Below are 16,157 nucleotides of genomic sequence, written 5' to 3' on the forward strand. Positions count from 1 at the left end.
TTCAAACCTAATTAAAATGATAATATTATATCTATCAAGAATTTTACTATTACATATATAATTTTAAAGTCAAATCTATATTTATAATAAAGGAGATATATTTTGGTAACTATCTCTTTAATATCTACTTTTTAATAGATTATTATACCTTTTAAAATAAAAAAAAATTATATTTTTTTAAAAATAATTACTTGTAAATTTTTAATATTTTTCTAAATAATTATTAGAGGTACGAAGTGACTCGATACTTCTAGTATATATAACAGTCTTTTTATTTATTTATTATATATAAAATAATATGCAATTTAATAAGGTGCAGGCAGTATTTTCAGGTTTGAATAAATAAAAGGGCCCTGTTTGGTCATTTCACGTCACCACCTTTTTTCCATTCGTTTTCAATTTCATGGTTTCGTCGTCCTCCTCTGACGCCGAACAGTGCCTGCACTCACTCTGAGCCCGAACGAGGAAGAGAGAGAAAGTGAAAAAAAGCGCAAAAACACGAACCATAAAGAGAGAGAGAGAGAGAGAAAACCAATACGAACAACGTTCCTCATGGAAAGCGTGGCGCATTCTCGGCACCCAAACAAGGCTCCCGTCACGCTTTCCAAGAAAATCACCAACGGCACAGGAAACGCCGCCGAAACTCTCTACGACCACGTATACGGCGCCGCGCCGAAGTTCGCCGCCGGCCACTCCCTCTCGCCGCGCTTCGAGGACTACGGCGAGATTTTCGCCAGCTTCCACGCGCCGCGCGCCTCCGCCATTCCGCTGCTGGATCTTCCGGCGCTCGACGCCGGCGAGGTCTTCTTCGACTTCCGGAACGCCGCTTGCGACTACTCCGAGATTTTCCGCGGCTTCGACGGCCTCGACTTTTGGCTCTCCTACGAGGACTTGTTTCGCCACGGTGCCTCCGAAGAAGAGGAGGATGAAGAAGAAGCCTGGTATGTATGAATGCGATCGTCGTCTTAATGTTTCATGGTTTTGTTATGAGTGTTGTGTGGAATGCATGATCCGTTAGTGTGTGGAATGCATGATCCGTTAGTGTGTGATTTTAGTTTGCGGTGGAAACTCAAGGTAATGAGTTTCTGTAGTTTCGTGTTAGTGTGTGATTTTAGTTTCGTCGTTTAGGTTGAGGATTTTGGGATAGTGGAAATGAAGCGACGCTTTTATCAGAAGCAACGGGAGCTATGGTTCTGTTTTTGGTTGTTTCATAGGAGCCAGAGTATGGTTCGATTCAAATATTCAATGAGTTATTTCTCTGAGAATTTTCGTTGCTCTTTTACAGAAAAATGGAAGACGCTGTATTTTGTTTTTTTCGAAGCTTTTTACCTTAGTCCTCTTTAAAACAGGGGTGGTAACTATGGTTATGTCAATTACGTGGCGAATTCTTTGGATTTTCAGATATATGCTATATGGACTTGCTGCATATGCCAAATGCTTTTTGTCTGCTTTTCAATATTTTTGTGCGTGTTTTATAAATTTTTTGTTGCGTGATTTTATTTTCTTGATGCCTATTTTGAGCTTTTCTTTCTATTTTATATACTAATTTACTGAAATTGGAGTTGCATATTGCAATGATTATAATCTTGTTCTTTCACCATTGGTAGGACACCGGTGGAAACCGATTCATTCTCTGAAGAGTTAGATCATTTTGGAAATAATCTAGGCATATCAAGTGGAGATCATTTGCGGGCTTTTGATGGAAGTACAGAGTTCAACATTTCATATCATAAGGTCAATGATACAAGTAATGAAGATATGTCAAAGGCAAAAAGTCATATAAGTCAGCTGCCTGCTGCTCCTGAAGTCACTCATGTATTTGATGAAACCACACGCTTTCATTGGACTGATCCTTCCTTACAGGTCGTTGATGATGTTGACCTTGATATGGAATTTAATGCAAGCCAGGCAAAGAGAAACAATCCGAGAAAGGCGGTGTCACATGGTGAACAGGTTTTTGGTAGTGATCTTGATCTGCATGATGGTTGCAACAAAAATGGTTCTCATTCCAGTGAGATGTTTGTTACTGTATCCGACATCAGCCTCAGAACTCTACCCTCTCATGTGCCACCCCCTTCCCGGGCACCCCCTGTGTTAGATGCAAAACAGGGGTACACTAGTGGATTTCATTCAAATGATGAGAAGGTTGATTCTGATGAGACTGTAGGTGACACTTCACCACCTTTCCTTGATGTGGAGGTTGATACGAATACACCTGCTGCTGCTATCAAAGAAGTCATGCATAGACCTGAAGCAAAACTCAGGAGTTCCAAAGAATTGAAGGAGAGAAAGAAGGGGGCTTTCGAAAGCAATGTAAATTCAACTTATGATGTAAATAATAATGATGCAAAGAGGAATGTGAATATAACAAAATTTAATGGTTTGAATGATGAGGAAATGAAGGCAACTTGTGATCAGAGAATTGGAAAAAAGAAAATTTCTGCAACAGATGAAACGCAAAAAACTACGAAGGCTGCACCAGAAACTCTGGAATTGTTTGAGGGCGAAAGACTTCTAAACGTGTTTGAAGAAAAGCACATCAAGGAATCTAGGTCATCTCAAGAATCAGATAGAAGTACTGGAGTTGGGCTGTGGAAAGAAGCAACTGAATTTTTTGAATTGGTGGGAACAGAAGAATCTGGGAAGTTAATTCCGTCCATAAATCATAATCATACTAAGAGTTTGGTACAAGATACCAGGACACATGAGTGTGGCAAGAAAGAAAGAGAAGCATTTAACATTCAAGAAGAATACAAAAAGGTTAAAGAAATTGTAGAAGGTTATCAGCTGGAGGAATGCAAGAAGAAATCTAAAGCAGGAAATGGGGCCTACGAACAGGGAAAGAACATTAGGAAATCTAAATCATCTAATGAGGAATTCAGGCAGAGAGAGCATGTGAAGAACGACGAAATGGCCGAAATATTTGAGCCAGAAAAGAGTGAGAAGGCAAAGATGGCCCGCCTGCATGGGAAAACTGAAAAGAAAGTAACTAAAGCTGATCAATCAGGAAGCTTAAAAGACATGTCTGAGACACAACGCAAGGATCTTAAACGAGTGGAGAGTGAGAAATCGAAAGAGGTTGATAGACAAATGCTTAGTGAAGTTCAGTGGAAGACAAAGCATATGGAAAATGAGAAAAAACTAAAAGAGGATGAACAGAAACAACTGAGTATGAAAAGGATCAAGCAGTCTCAGAAGATGAAAGAAAATGGAAAAATTCAAAGAGATGCTTATGCTCTTGGAGTTGGAGCTGCACAGGGTGAGCAAAGGGTCAAAGATTATGTGAAGTTGGAAAAATTTGAACGATCAAATGAGGTCTTTAATCTGGATAACCCTGAGGTAAATATGACTTGCAAAAGAGAAAATGTAATCATCCTTGAACATGCTAAACAAATTGAGGACAAGAAGGGACTGCAAGAGGCATGTGAAAACGAAGAAATTGAGAAAAGCTTCAAAGGTTCTTTTAAATTGGAAGTAAATGATGAGGGTTTAAAGCCTGCTTTTGAGCAGCTGGAGAATGAAAAGGGACTTAAACAGTACTTTGAACTGGAAATGAATGAGAAAAGAACTAAAATGGCTTTTGAGCGGGGGGAAAATGAAGCATGTAAAAGAGGTCAAGGTAAGGAGGAAATCAGTGGGACTTGTGATGGGTATAGAAAAGGAAATAGACTAAAAGATGTGGGTTCTAGCATAGGGGTTCAGGAAGTTCTGAAACCAGCTTCAGAGCTAGAAATGAATAGTGGAAATGAGAACCAGAGGAAGAAAGAGATTGAGAGCCCAGCTGACCAAACATTTGACAGGGAAGGAATTGTGGATATATCATGTGAGGATGATCATTCCAAGCAATCTGAGAGGATACTCAAAGATGCTGACAAGAATGGAAAAGACAAGGGATTGGACAAAGCTTTGGAACAAATGGAAGGTAACGGAGAAGGGATATACATGAATTTTGCAAAAGAAAACAATGAGGCATGGAAAACAGAGAGTGATAAAAATCTTCTGGCAGCTCACTCATCCTTCATACATGAAGAAAATGTTGGAAAACTGCAGGTATGTCAAGAACCTATTGCTGACCAAGAAATTGGAAGGACAGGAACTGACTGCAACGTTGATGAAAAGAAATTGGAAGAGGTATGGGTGGAAAATTTAAAGGACGATGGGAAAAAAGGAGCTTCTATAATGTTCCGAGGAGAAGCAGAGCCTTCAGGAATACAGTCAGGAAAGGTGGCTTGCACTGCAACAAAAGCCGATGAGCTTAGTTTTAGTAGTGAACAGACATGCACTGAGAAAACTAAGTCAGCCTCTCAAATGGAATTTGATACTCAAAGTCAAGAGAGGAAAATTGCTCGTGAATGGCATGAGAGGGGAACGACCAAACAGCATGCGAATGCTGCACCAAACCCTGAAGAAAGCAGGGACCAAATATCATCAAGCCAAGCTGACCAGAGTGGCAATTACAGAAGGAACAGAGTTGCTGATGAACCTTCTACAGTGCAAGAGGTGGTAAATATCCAGAAAATTTCTCAAAGGGCTCACGCTCATGTAGCACATTCCAATAAAAGCAAAGAGAAAGGTCTTGATGAAACTTCTGCCTCAGTGGAGAAAGATGTGGAGAGGATAAGAAGAGAAAGAGAGTTGGAAAAAGATCGTCTCAGGAAGATAGAGGAGGAAATGGAGAGAGAAAGGGAAAGACAGAAAGACAGAATGGCTGTTGACAGAGCAATGCTGGAGGCCGAGAGGGAAAGGGAAAGAGAAAAGGATAGGATGGCTGTTGATAAAACAACTTTGGAGGCTCGTGATAGAGCATATGCTGAAGCTCGTGAGAGAGCAGAAAGGGCTGCATTTGAGAGAGAAACTGCAGAAGCTCGACAAAGAGTACTGGCTGAGGCTAGAGAAAGACTTGAAAAGGCATGTGCTGAGGCCAGGGACAAAACATATGCTGATAAGGCAGCTACAGAAGCCAGATTGAAAGCAGAGCGTACTGCTGTAGAAAGAGCAACTGCAGAGGCTCGAGAGCGTGCAATGGAAAAAGTAAAGGTTGAGAGGGCTGCATTTGAGTCCAGAGAGCGATTAGCGAGATCTGTCTCTGACAAATTTAGTGTTTCTTTCAGAAGTGATGGAAGACAGGGCTCATCATCCTCCGTAAGTATCCACTTAAATCTGCAAGTGATAAATTGCATAATTGCCTACTGAATTTTTAATTATTATAATTGCGTGGCAGGATATGCTGGATCCACATTGTCAGAACTATAGCTCCGCCACTCATTCCAGATATCCATATTCCTCAGTTTATGGTGGTATGTGATGTGACACACCCCTGCAGTACTTTAGTATAAACTTTCAATCCATCATTTTACTGCTTCCCCTTGATATAATCCTAACCTGGTATTATTATCCTTTACTTGAAGCTTCCTCTTTTACTGAAAGATCAGAACGAGAAGGTGAATCAGCTCAGAGGTGTAGAGCTAGATTGGAGAGGCATCAACGAACAGCTGAGCGTGCAGTAAGATCTTCAACCTTGTTATGTTAATTATACATAAAATGTAATTCTTAAATAAATGATAGTGACCGTGAGTTTTGTGGAAATATAAGGCAAAAGCTTTGGAAGAAAAGAACATGCGCGACCGCATTGCTCAAAAGGAGCAAGCTGAAAGAAATGTGAGTTTCAAACAGTTTTTCTTTTTTAGCTTTGAATCGTTGTTTCCACAATTTGCTGATTACTCCAGTCTTATACTGTTTGCAGAGGTTAGCTGAGACCCTTGATACTGAAGTGAGGAGGTGGTCAAGTGGAAAAGAAGGAAACTTGCGCGCATTACTTTCAACCTTGCAATATGTAGGTTTGTGTATTTTGATGTAACTCATAAGTTGCTCCTTTTTCTTCTTAGTCCCAACTTCTTTTTACTCACTGTAAGGGCATAGATTTGAAGGCCAGTAAACAAGTCTCAAACTGATGAGACTGAATTGGTAGCTTAATCCTGATTCCTAATGTTTCTGACTCTTTGCACCCTCCCACCCCCTGTTTGGAACATTTGTCATCATTGTCCATTCCTTTTCCTGAGTAACTATAGACTCTAGAAGTGGTTCCTTATCTAATCTTTGTACCTTGTCAGATTCTTGGGCCTGATAGTGGGTGGCAGCCAATCCCACTCACGGATGTCATTACTTCTGCTGCTGTAAAGAGAGCTTACAGAAAGGCCACCCTTTGCGTGCATCCTGACAAATTACAGCAACGTGGAGCAAGTATTCAACACAAATATATATGTGAAAAAGTCTTTGATCTCCTAAAGGTACGTCATGCATGCCATCTTTCAGTTGATTTATTTATTTTAACCATGTGCGTAGGGGGATTTGGAATGAATAAGGTTTTCCGGAGCAAACATAATGCTGTTGCAGAACTTTAAATCTATCAAGTGCACATGCCCGTCACATGCAAACACATTAGCATATGAAAGTATGCAAATACACAAGCACGCTGATAAATGCTCATGTGCTTACTGAGGCTGGTATCGGGCACTTTTTACCAAACCTCCTACCACGAGTTTGAATGCCAATAAATGTTCTTTGTTCTGGTCTTTTGTTTCTTACTTCTTGGCAAGATGGTCTATCCAATACCCCCTCATTTTGATGATAAAACGTTCAAGTTGGATAGACAAATTGATTATTATGACCGACCTCTCATTTTGGCTTTCTTTCTTTTCCTTTTTCCTTTCTCCCCTTTCAATATCCAGGAAGCTTGGAACAAATTCAACTCAGAAGAGCGATAGCACACCCTGTTCTGTTTTTGAACATGTCCCATTGCTAAAGAGCAGTTCCCTTACCTAGCGATGTGGGATCCTGAGGTCGGATACCTCATTATTTTATCATTGTCCACGTTTTGTAATATTATTTATCCCTAAATATTTACATGTAAAAAATATTCATCCTACGTGAAGCAAAAATGAAAGAGTAAATAGATATACCAACAGGCATATAGAAGAGGCTTGCATTTATATGACCAAAGAAGCTTTTGGAATCCCTGTTCTAAATCTTAATCATTTTTAAGGATATAATCATATAAATACCATGAATCTGTGTGAAATTGGCTGAATGCTTCTGGATGTAAGTTTAGTAAGACAAATTTGTGGATCACACTTTCGATCATTGTGTCGTTTCCCAAGGTTAGTTGCCATTAAGAGACTTCAAGCAGGGTTGGGTGGTGTTACTTGTATGACTCACCATAAAATAACGAGTGATAGTCATGTAAAATTTTAAAACTGCTTACGCTTTATATATTGTCTGATGTCGATCAAACATGTTTGGGCAATTAATCTGATCAACAACATAAACGGAGTTCGGTCATGTGGATGAGTGGGAATTTAGTCTAGCCATATTCTGTGTTTTTAACCAGTTCTATTATCTCAGCATTATGCATAAGATTGGACCTTGAGGACCTGTAGTACGAATCTAACCTTAAGTAGCTTAAAAGAATTTTCATTATGGGTTAAATTAATGGATTAGGGGGGGGCGTATTGGTTTAGGATTACATAGGATTTTAAAAGATTTTTTTAGTAAAAAAGTCCATCGTTATTCGATTAGGATTTTATGTCACTTGAAAACAATTCAGTAATATTCAATATGGATTTTCAAAATTTTTTAAAGAGTCCATTAAAATTCAATGATATTCATTTGAGACTTTTTACAACTTAAAAATAATCTATTGATATTTAAAAATATAGGAATTTTAAAGAATTGTTGTATTAGAGGAATTTTGAAGGACTTTTTAGTAGTATCTATAAATACAAAGTTCATAGAACAATCTCATCCAAACCCTTCAGATTTTGGAGGATTGTTTGAAGTAACTTTTCAAGTGCTTCAAGAATTTTCAAGTTAGTTTTTCATCTCTTTTTTTTTTCCTATGCTTATGTCTTCTCCATTTTTTTTCTTTGTAATAATACTACACTATTGCTCATATATAATACTGTATTATTATTCTTATTCCATTCTCATATTTGGCGAAATTTCTATACGAAAATGATAGTGTCATTGACTTATAATATTTTTCTATCCATTTTTTTTAATTAACTTGTTCTATTAGTTGAGATTGTTCTTCAATTATATAACATAGAAAATGCTTGAAATTTTAACTTTTAAGTAATAATTTTTTTATAACACGCGTTAAGAAAAGATAAAAGTGAAAGTTAAAATAGATATCATGATCTCTATAATCAACCGTAGATCTTCAAGACCTTGTAACCAATTTAGATTTATTAGAAAAAAGAAAAAAGAAAAAAAAAAAATATATATATATATATATATATATATTTATATAAATATAAGATGAATTTGAGTTAGGGTTTCTGTGAGTAAAATGAGATAAAAATGGATCTCTGTTGGGGGAAGAACCCTTTTAGCACAAAAACTACGGTCTCTCTCTTGAATTTGTTACCGTTATCCTTCTCATTTTATGACTCAACAATTATTTTATTTCTTTTTTATTTTACTATAATTTTTTTTTTATTTTAATATTGTGAAATTAGGATTTTTTATATTTTTAAAAAGAAAATTAACATAAGACATAGAATTCAATATTAAAAATATTTCTTCACGACTGAATAATTGAAAATAATTAAAAAATTAAAAATTATTTTGTATTTGTAACAAATTTCAGATATTTTTTTTTTCTCCTAGTTGATGTTTATAAATTTCTACTTTAGTATCAATATAAAATGAATGATATATTTAGTTATAAGATGGTAGGATAACTGTCCCACTATTTTTTTAATCATTTATAAATAAAATATTTTAAATCACAAATTATAAAAAATTTGAAATTTTGTTTAGAATAATTTTTAGCATGTGTAGCACTACATAACTTTCTTCGTAAAGAATGTCATTCTAATGAATTTTCAATTGGAGTGGTGGACGAACCTTCATTTTCAACATTACCGGTTAATAAAAATAATAATTTTGAGCCTATTATTAAAATTCAGGAGTAAAAGCGAAAAGATGTTAATGTTTAGAGGACTAGTATAGCTATGGATGTGGGTGAATGTTATTTAAAAGGACATGAGATTACGGAGAATTATTATTATTATTATTATTATTTATCTAGACATTGTTATTTTTTTTATTTATTTTTATATTTGACTCTTTTTAAATTTGAATGTATAAAAAAAATATTGAACTCTTATCCTATGTCAAAAATCTACAAAATTCTACAAAATTCACAAAGTCCCGCAGAATCCATTAAAATCTTAACTTAAAAGTCTTGCAGAGTCCATTAAAATCCGGATTGAAAGTCTTATGGGATCCTACAAAATTTTAAAAGTCATGAAAATTCTGCAAAGTCTTTTAAAATTTACATGACTTTTTTCAACTAAAAAAATCCTTTAAAATCCTAATCCAATACACCTCCTAAGTGTTTTTAGTCCTTGAATTTTTACAAATTCTTATTTAATATTTATTTTTATATTTACAAATTTTAGCCTTTGAATTCTTCTCGATATTTACTTTTAGTCTTTAAACTCTTTCTTACGATAATAATTTTAAGGACTAAAAATAAAATTTAACAAAAGTTTAAGAACTAAACGTATTTAATCATAAATTGTTTTTTTTAATAATTATTTTGAGCATTGAAACAAGTTTATCCAAAATAACTGTTTTTAGTGACTTTTTGTAATCGATAACTGTTTTCTTAATGTTGTCGTATCTTATTATTTTTTTTTTAACGTTTTAATTACTGTAACGTTTTTAATGCTATTATCTTTTCTTTGGCAACATTTTAATGTTATTGTCATGCCAATGTCCCTACAATGATACCATTTTATGCAAATGTGAATTGTTATTAACTTTTATAGAAAAAGACACTCGGTGTCTTTGAAGCGAGTATTTATTTTTATACACATTTTTCTCTTATTTTATCTTAAAAAAATATATTAGCAAGAAAAGTTAGAACACAATAGAGAGGTATAAATTAATGGAGGTATAAATGTCTGAAAAATTTGGACATGAAAGGATAATATTTTTTTCCTTCTATATATTGTTAAAATGTTATAGATAATATTTTATTATTAATGTTTATTATCAATCTAATATATAGTTTTGTTATTTGTGAAAAAGTTATTCGACTTCTTTCACAAAATTACTCTTCTTTCTCTCTTTTATACTAATTTTTCGGTTGTAAATTATCTCGTTAATCTTGTTCTTTGGTTTTTTGTCAAGAGATTTATGATATATATTGGGAGACTTATGCGCAAGAAAAAGTCATTTAAGATAGGATAATCATGCATACACTCGGTTAGTTTTTAGTCCCTGAATTAAGAGGATAATCACAAATTATTGGACTTATGCGCTACGATTTAAGTTGAAATAAGCAGAAAAAATAAATTGTTTTAAGGAATCTAATGCAGCTTATAACCCAATAACAATAAAAATATATAAGAGTTGCAAAATACTTGTATATTAATACGAAAGAAAAATCATTAGTTAGAAGGTTGGATTGTGTTGCTCAACCAAAAAGCATCGTGCGGCAAAACAGAAGGGTTGGTAAGGAAGCTAGGAACAGTTTCATAAATGTTGTACAATTCTTGAGCAAATAGCATTATTCATGAAGGTGCTAATTAGGTTGCTACAAGCTTAGTTATTCAATATTACTTAGCTAGGTTGAACGTGATGATATACTAGTGATCGAGCTTAGAACATGAGGTAGCTAAGTCAACATGGGAATCGTGTCATTTCAAAATACGATCATTGCAAATGCATTTGTTATCAACAGTGATGTTCTAATTTCTAGGTAAAAGATCAATGTACAGTAACCATTGAAAGATAATGTACAAATATTGGACAGTACGGAGGGGTTTTTCCATAAAAGTCTTACTATGGCTGCTCATTTGCTGGTACGGAACCATGTGTGAATAGCAGGGGTCAATTAAAATAAAATATATATATAAGAAAAATTAAACATCTATTATTTTTAAGACCCAATATTACGAATATTAATCATCGGAGAATCTCGTACTACCGAAAACTTTCATAAATTTATAATAGAAGTTAAGAAGAATGTTTATTGTGGCAATGGTCAATTGGTCATTGTCCTACATAGGATGAATAATAAAGTCATTTGATCATAAAAAAAAAATCACTGATAGTCTTTAAAATAATTATAAAAATAATAAATTTAAAAATATTAAAGATAGAAATAAATAATACTCAAATATTGAATCTAATAAATTTAATTATTTTCACTAAAAAATAGAAAAATGTATTTGTATGAGAAAAGGAATATCATTATCTTTGCAATGAAAATTAAGAAATACTATAAAAAGGAAAATAAAATATTTTGTTAAAATTTAAAATAAATAAATAACATTAAATATAATTATTTTCATAACCAAACTGTCCAATATAAATAATTAATATAATATTAATATTATATATACTAGTAAGATCGAAATATTTTGTATCTTTATATTTTATTTAATAAAAATATTTAAAAATTATTAATGTTTATTAGATGAATTGACATTGTGCTCCATCTTTAAATTTCAAAATCTTAAATTTGAATTTTTTATTTGTAATAATAATAATTTTTTAATATTATTTTTATTATTTAAAAAAATATGTATATATATCAAATTAGTCTATCACTTCTATATATGTCAATATAGATTAAAAACTTTAAAATTAAAACTAAATAAGGGGGCAAGACTCTCAATCATTGTAGTCTTTCGCGGCAGGTGTGTTACCTAATACATATAAACACACACACTTAACAATTTGGTTTTCATTGGTGTGGATTTTACAGTCACACACAAAAAGTACTCTACATTCTACAATATAGTAAAGAACGGATCCATATATATAGTCGAAGTGGTAGGGAACGTTCACACAAAGTCTGCTTTCGACACAGATCGTATAGGCAGCTGCAGCTGTAAAAGTTCAATTTCGTTGAGCAGTTGTACCATTTTGCCTCCACAAATGAGCTTATCTTTTCCTCGTTTCCCTATCTACACTCATGATAACGATGCATTTAGTTTAGCCTGATTCAATCTTAAACGTCATGATTACAAAATTAAGAAACAACCTACTTAATTAAAAAAGTATTGTTTAGAATTTTCCAAAAGTTGAGGGAAGAAGTAAGACCAATTAATTCCTCAACATTTTTTATATTATCTGCTCATTCAAACTTGATTCTTTCAATGTCTCATGTTGCAGGCATTACAAAATTTAAAATGGCGGATAGTGTTATAGGTGTGATAACCGAGGGGCAATTTGACTGAGAAAATCAAGATTGGCATGCCAAAGAAAAACTAAAACGTCGTTTTCACAAACTATACAAGGGAATGAGAGAAGTTTTTATGCACTTTCGTGGTAGTGTACATATGCTTCACAACTTCATCATTGTGGGGACATGCAGAAAAAGTCAACATAAGTTGCACAACAGAAAGTTCCCAAATCACACGAGTGCAGCAAACATTCAAAACATGATATATTAATATTATTGAATAAAAAAACATGAAACACCAAAGTATAACTAGCTAACCAAACTTGACCTCATATAGGCATATATAAAGCCCTCCATTGTGTTATGTACTACTCCAAGCTATCTCATCTTCAATATTCCTCACCAACCCTTTTGCTCTCACCTTCTCAAACTGTGAATACATCAATCAAAATCTTGTCTTCCACACAACTACTCAAGTTGTTCAACCATGTTTAGATCCATAAGCACTCGTAGAGGCCCTGGTAGGTATGAGAGGTTGGGTAAAGAATCTGCCACCACAGCACTTTTGCGTGAGGGGTTCAAGAGGAGCACAAGTTTGCCTTCATGGTCCAATTCTTCAAGAAAAATGGCCCTAGGTTCCACTTTTGGTGATATCAATCTTCAGAGAAACCCCACAAAGAAGACTAATAATAGTGAAAAGAAGAGTCACCCACTCCTAAGTTTCTTGGCTCTTCGTAGGAAAAAGAAAACAACAGCTAGGCCTGAATTTGCTAGGTATCTTGAGTATCTCAAGGAAGGAGGCATGTGGGATTTAAAGTCCAATAAACCCGTCATGCATTACATATGATACCTATCTTGCTTTTGGTTAATTTGAATGCAAAATTAATGTTATTATTTCGTGCAAGAATTTATATGGTATTTGACTCTCATGTCAAATTACTTTGAGAAGATGTAGAGGATAGTTACTTTTTGTATTAATTAATCATTCATTTGAATCAATTGCAAACATATACATATATATACAAAGTTCATCAGCCGGCCTGTTCTCTATAGGTTCTTTGTAATATGAAGAAGTTGTGTTCCGGATTGGAGATCGATGAGATGGTATTCGGATTTTTTTTTTTAACTGGGTTGATACTTGATATTGATTTGTGTTTAATACATTGTGAAATTAAAGGCAATAATAATGCTCTGACTACGTTTAATTGCCTGAACTCAAGATGGGTATGGGATATTACAGTAGGAGCTATCTCAAAAAAGCTAAAATTATTATTTGAGAGATGATATTTCTACAACAAATTTTTAAATTAAAAAAGGGAAAAAAAAAGCGAAGAGAAAAAAGTTTAAAATATAATAATATTGGATAAATTCATATATGTATATCATTTTTCTTATCAATTTACTCAATATGGACAATGAGATACAATCCTATTGCTTATATTACCAGTCAGTCACCATGCATCTTATATATTTTAGCCAATTGAAGTTAGTTGACTATTTTGAGGAATTAAAAAATGCGATGCGTTAGATTCAAATATTTCTTTTTTTAAAACTTAAAAGAATTTGATGACGCGCAAACTTATAAGATGATAATCCAGACATGTATATTATTCTTTTTTAACACCTCCATACATGCATGTATATTATTGAAGGCTAAGCTTATAGAAATTCGGAGAAAAATAAATATTTCATTTAAATGTACAATTGAAAGCAAATAAACTGTTAAAACTACTTTTATTTATGATCCTAATAACACCCCCCCTAAGCTGGAGATTGGATTGATAACATTCCCAATTTGGAAATAAAATTCATAAAGTAATTAATAAACTCAAGTGACTTAGTTAAAAAATCAGGATGAAGAAACTAGCACGAAGAGGTCAAGTGGTTGTAAGGTATAGAGAAGACGACCTAATAATTGGATCATATGAAGAGCATCAATTTCATAGAGTAACTTGTTGCCTTTGATCTTATGATAGTAACACAGGATTTAACAGCTACGAAACCATAATTTGACAGGATATTTAGAGCATATTGCATAGATGGAATCATTTATGAGATTGAGAGATCTCAAAACCAAGAAAATACTTGAGGGTCTCGCTTAACTTTAATCCAAAATGCAGACTGCTCGACTAAGTCAATTTCAGAGGCGGAATTTCCGGTGAGAATGACTAAATGAGTTATAATTGAGGAACCTTTTTTTTTTTTTTTTTATGATGAACAGAAAGTGATCAAACTGTGAATGAGTGAACTTAAGAGAGATCGAGGATACTGATACTTGAGGGCATACTATGACTTTAGTAAGGTTACAAAGTTGTTTTTATCGGATATAATAAGATCATGAGGAAACTTCATTTTTTTTTAATAAATTATTACAGACAATTTTGCTTAAATAGGATAAAATTACTCTTAATGATAAAATTCTCTTTGTAAATATTTTAAGTAACTCGATTTCAAGACTTGAACTTAAGAATATTAGTTAAATTAAAACAATTTATTCTCATTAATTTATATACTTGATGCTATTATTTTTTGCATGCAACTCCATGGTATTAACATTTGGTGAATGGTATTAAATACCATTAATGGAATTAATACGAATAAATATTGAAATTGAAGAAAATAAATTAAAATCCAGACTTTTATATATGAAGAAGTACTCAAAGGTCTATGAAGGAAAAAAAAAAAAAAAGTCAAATGTGCTCTCATACAGACATAACTCGCTAAATGGATATGAATTTTTATGTACTTTGGTTGTAGTCGACATATATATACGCACAACTTGATAAATGGATATAAATTTTATAATGGGGAGGGGCAGAAAGAGTCAACATAAGCTGCACAACTGAAAGTTTCAAATCACAGGGGTGAAGTAAACATTCAAAACATGAAATATTAATGTTATTGAATAAAAAAACATGAAGGACTAGCTAACCAAATTTGACCACATAGATGCATATATAAAGCCCTCCATTATGTGTCCAAGTTATCTCATCTACAACTACAATCCCGATCAACCCTTTTGCTCTCACCTCTTAGCACTGTGAATACATCAATCAAAATCTTGTATTTCTTCACACAACAGGATCCAAGTTCAACCATGTTGAGATCCATAAGCACTCGGAGAGGCCCTGGGAGGTACGAGAGATTAGGTAAAGAATCAGCCACCACTGCACTTTTGAATGAGGGGTTCAAGAGGAGCACAAGTTTGCCTTCTTGGGGATCCAATTCTTCAAGAAAAATGCCTCTAGCGGACATCAATCTTCAGAGAAACCCCACAAAGAAGGCTAATAATAATAGTGACAAGAAGAGTCACCCACTCCTAAGCTTCTTGGCTCTTCGTAGAAAAAAGAAAACAACAGCTAGGCCTGAATTTGCAAGGTATCTTGAGTATCTTAAGGAAGGAGGCATGTGGGATTTCAATTCCAATAAACCTGTCATGTATTACAAATGATAGCTAGCTTGCTTCGGGTTTGAATGCAAAATGTCAGTGTTTCTTGTAAGAATTTATATAGTATTTGACTCTCATGTCAAATTACTCTGAGAAGATGTAGAGTATGGTTGTTTTTTTTTTTTTTTTTTTATTAATTAATTAATCGTTCATTTGAGTCAATTGCAAACATATATACAAATAAATAATGATATTTTTACAACAAAATGTATAACAAATTTTCAATTTGATCCATTAACACAACATGATTCAAACATAATATCTATGCAAATTTTGTGAAATTAAGGATATTTGCTAGATGGGATGGGATCGATGATTGTGTTATGCTTGTCTCTTCTGTTATTTGATCAATTTGTTCAGATTCAAAAAATATATATATTTTAAACTGAAAAGGAATTTGATGACGCGCAAACTTAGAAGATAATAATTAATCCAGACATGTATTGTTGAAGGCTGAGCCTACTGGGATTTGGAGAAAAACAACTATTTCATTCAACAGTATTACAA

General features: G+C 33.6%; 3 protein-coding genes across 4 annotated transcripts; all 3 read left to right on the forward strand.

The window, feature by feature from the left end:
* Positions 1-354: 354 nt before the first annotated feature.
* Positions 355-7,067, forward strand: LOC109810469 (uncharacterized). 2 transcript variants are annotated; one of them, XM_083075115.1, is made up of 8 exons: positions 357-941; positions 1,608-5,142; positions 5,222-5,297; positions 5,409-5,503; positions 5,593-5,658; positions 5,744-5,833; positions 6,111-6,287; positions 6,729-7,067. In XM_083075115.1, the coding sequence occupies exons 1-8, from the start codon at positions 553-555 to the stop codon at positions 6,762-6,764; spliced, it is 4,464 nt and encodes a 1,487-aa protein (XP_082931241.1). In that variant the 5' UTR covers positions 357-552; the 3' UTR covers positions 6,765-7,067. The 2 variants fall into 2 exon arrangements, with proteins under 2 accessions (XP_082931242.1, XP_082931241.1); XM_083075116.1 differs by lacking the exon at positions 6,729-7,067 and having other exon boundaries at positions 355-941; positions 5,744-5,837; positions 6,111-6,277.
* Positions 7,068-12,555: 5,488 nt separating this feature from the next.
* On the forward strand, positions 12,556-13,236 carry LOC109810502 (uncharacterized). The gene has a single exon (XM_020373990.3). The coding sequence runs from the start codon at positions 12,690-12,692 to the stop codon at positions 13,047-13,049; it is 360 nt and encodes a 119-aa protein (XP_020229579.1). The 5' UTR covers positions 12,556-12,689; the 3' UTR covers positions 13,050-13,236.
* A 2,063-nt stretch (positions 13,237-15,299) lies between these two features.
* Positions 15,300-15,653, forward strand: LOC109810448 (uncharacterized). The gene has a single exon (XM_020373911.3). The coding sequence runs from the start codon at positions 15,300-15,302 to the stop codon at positions 15,651-15,653; it is 354 nt and encodes a 117-aa protein (XP_020229500.1).
* The last annotated feature ends 504 nt before the right edge of the window (positions 15,654-16,157 follow it).

This window comes from Cajanus cajan, chromosome 5, assembly GCF_000230855.2.
Source record: "Cajanus cajan strain Asha chromosome 5, NIPB_CcT2T_4, whole genome shotgun sequence".
NCBI classification, from domain to species: domain Eukaryota; kingdom Viridiplantae; phylum Streptophyta; class Magnoliopsida; order Fabales; family Fabaceae; genus Cajanus; species Cajanus cajan.

Bases quoted from the DNA above. Each gene is read 5' to 3' on its own strand.
- LOC109810469 (XM_083075115.1), top strand. From the start codon at position 553: ATGGAAAGCGTGGCGCATTCTCGGCACCCAAACAAGGCTCCCGTCACG. The intron at 942-1,607 runs GTATGTATGAAT...CACCATTGGTAG, and splicing joins GAGGATGAAGAAGAAGCCTG to GACACCGGTGGAAACCGATT. The intron at 5,143-5,221 runs GTAAGTATCCAC...ATTGCGTGGCAG, and splicing joins GACAGGGCTCATCATCCTCC to GATATGCTGGATCCACATTG.
- LOC109810502 (XM_020373990.3), top strand. From the start codon at position 12,690: ATGTTTAGATCCATAAGCACTCGTAGAGGCCCTGGTAGGTATGAGAGG.
- LOC109810448 (XM_020373911.3), top strand. From the start codon at position 15,300: ATGTTGAGATCCATAAGCACTCGGAGAGGCCCTGGGAGGTACGAGAGA.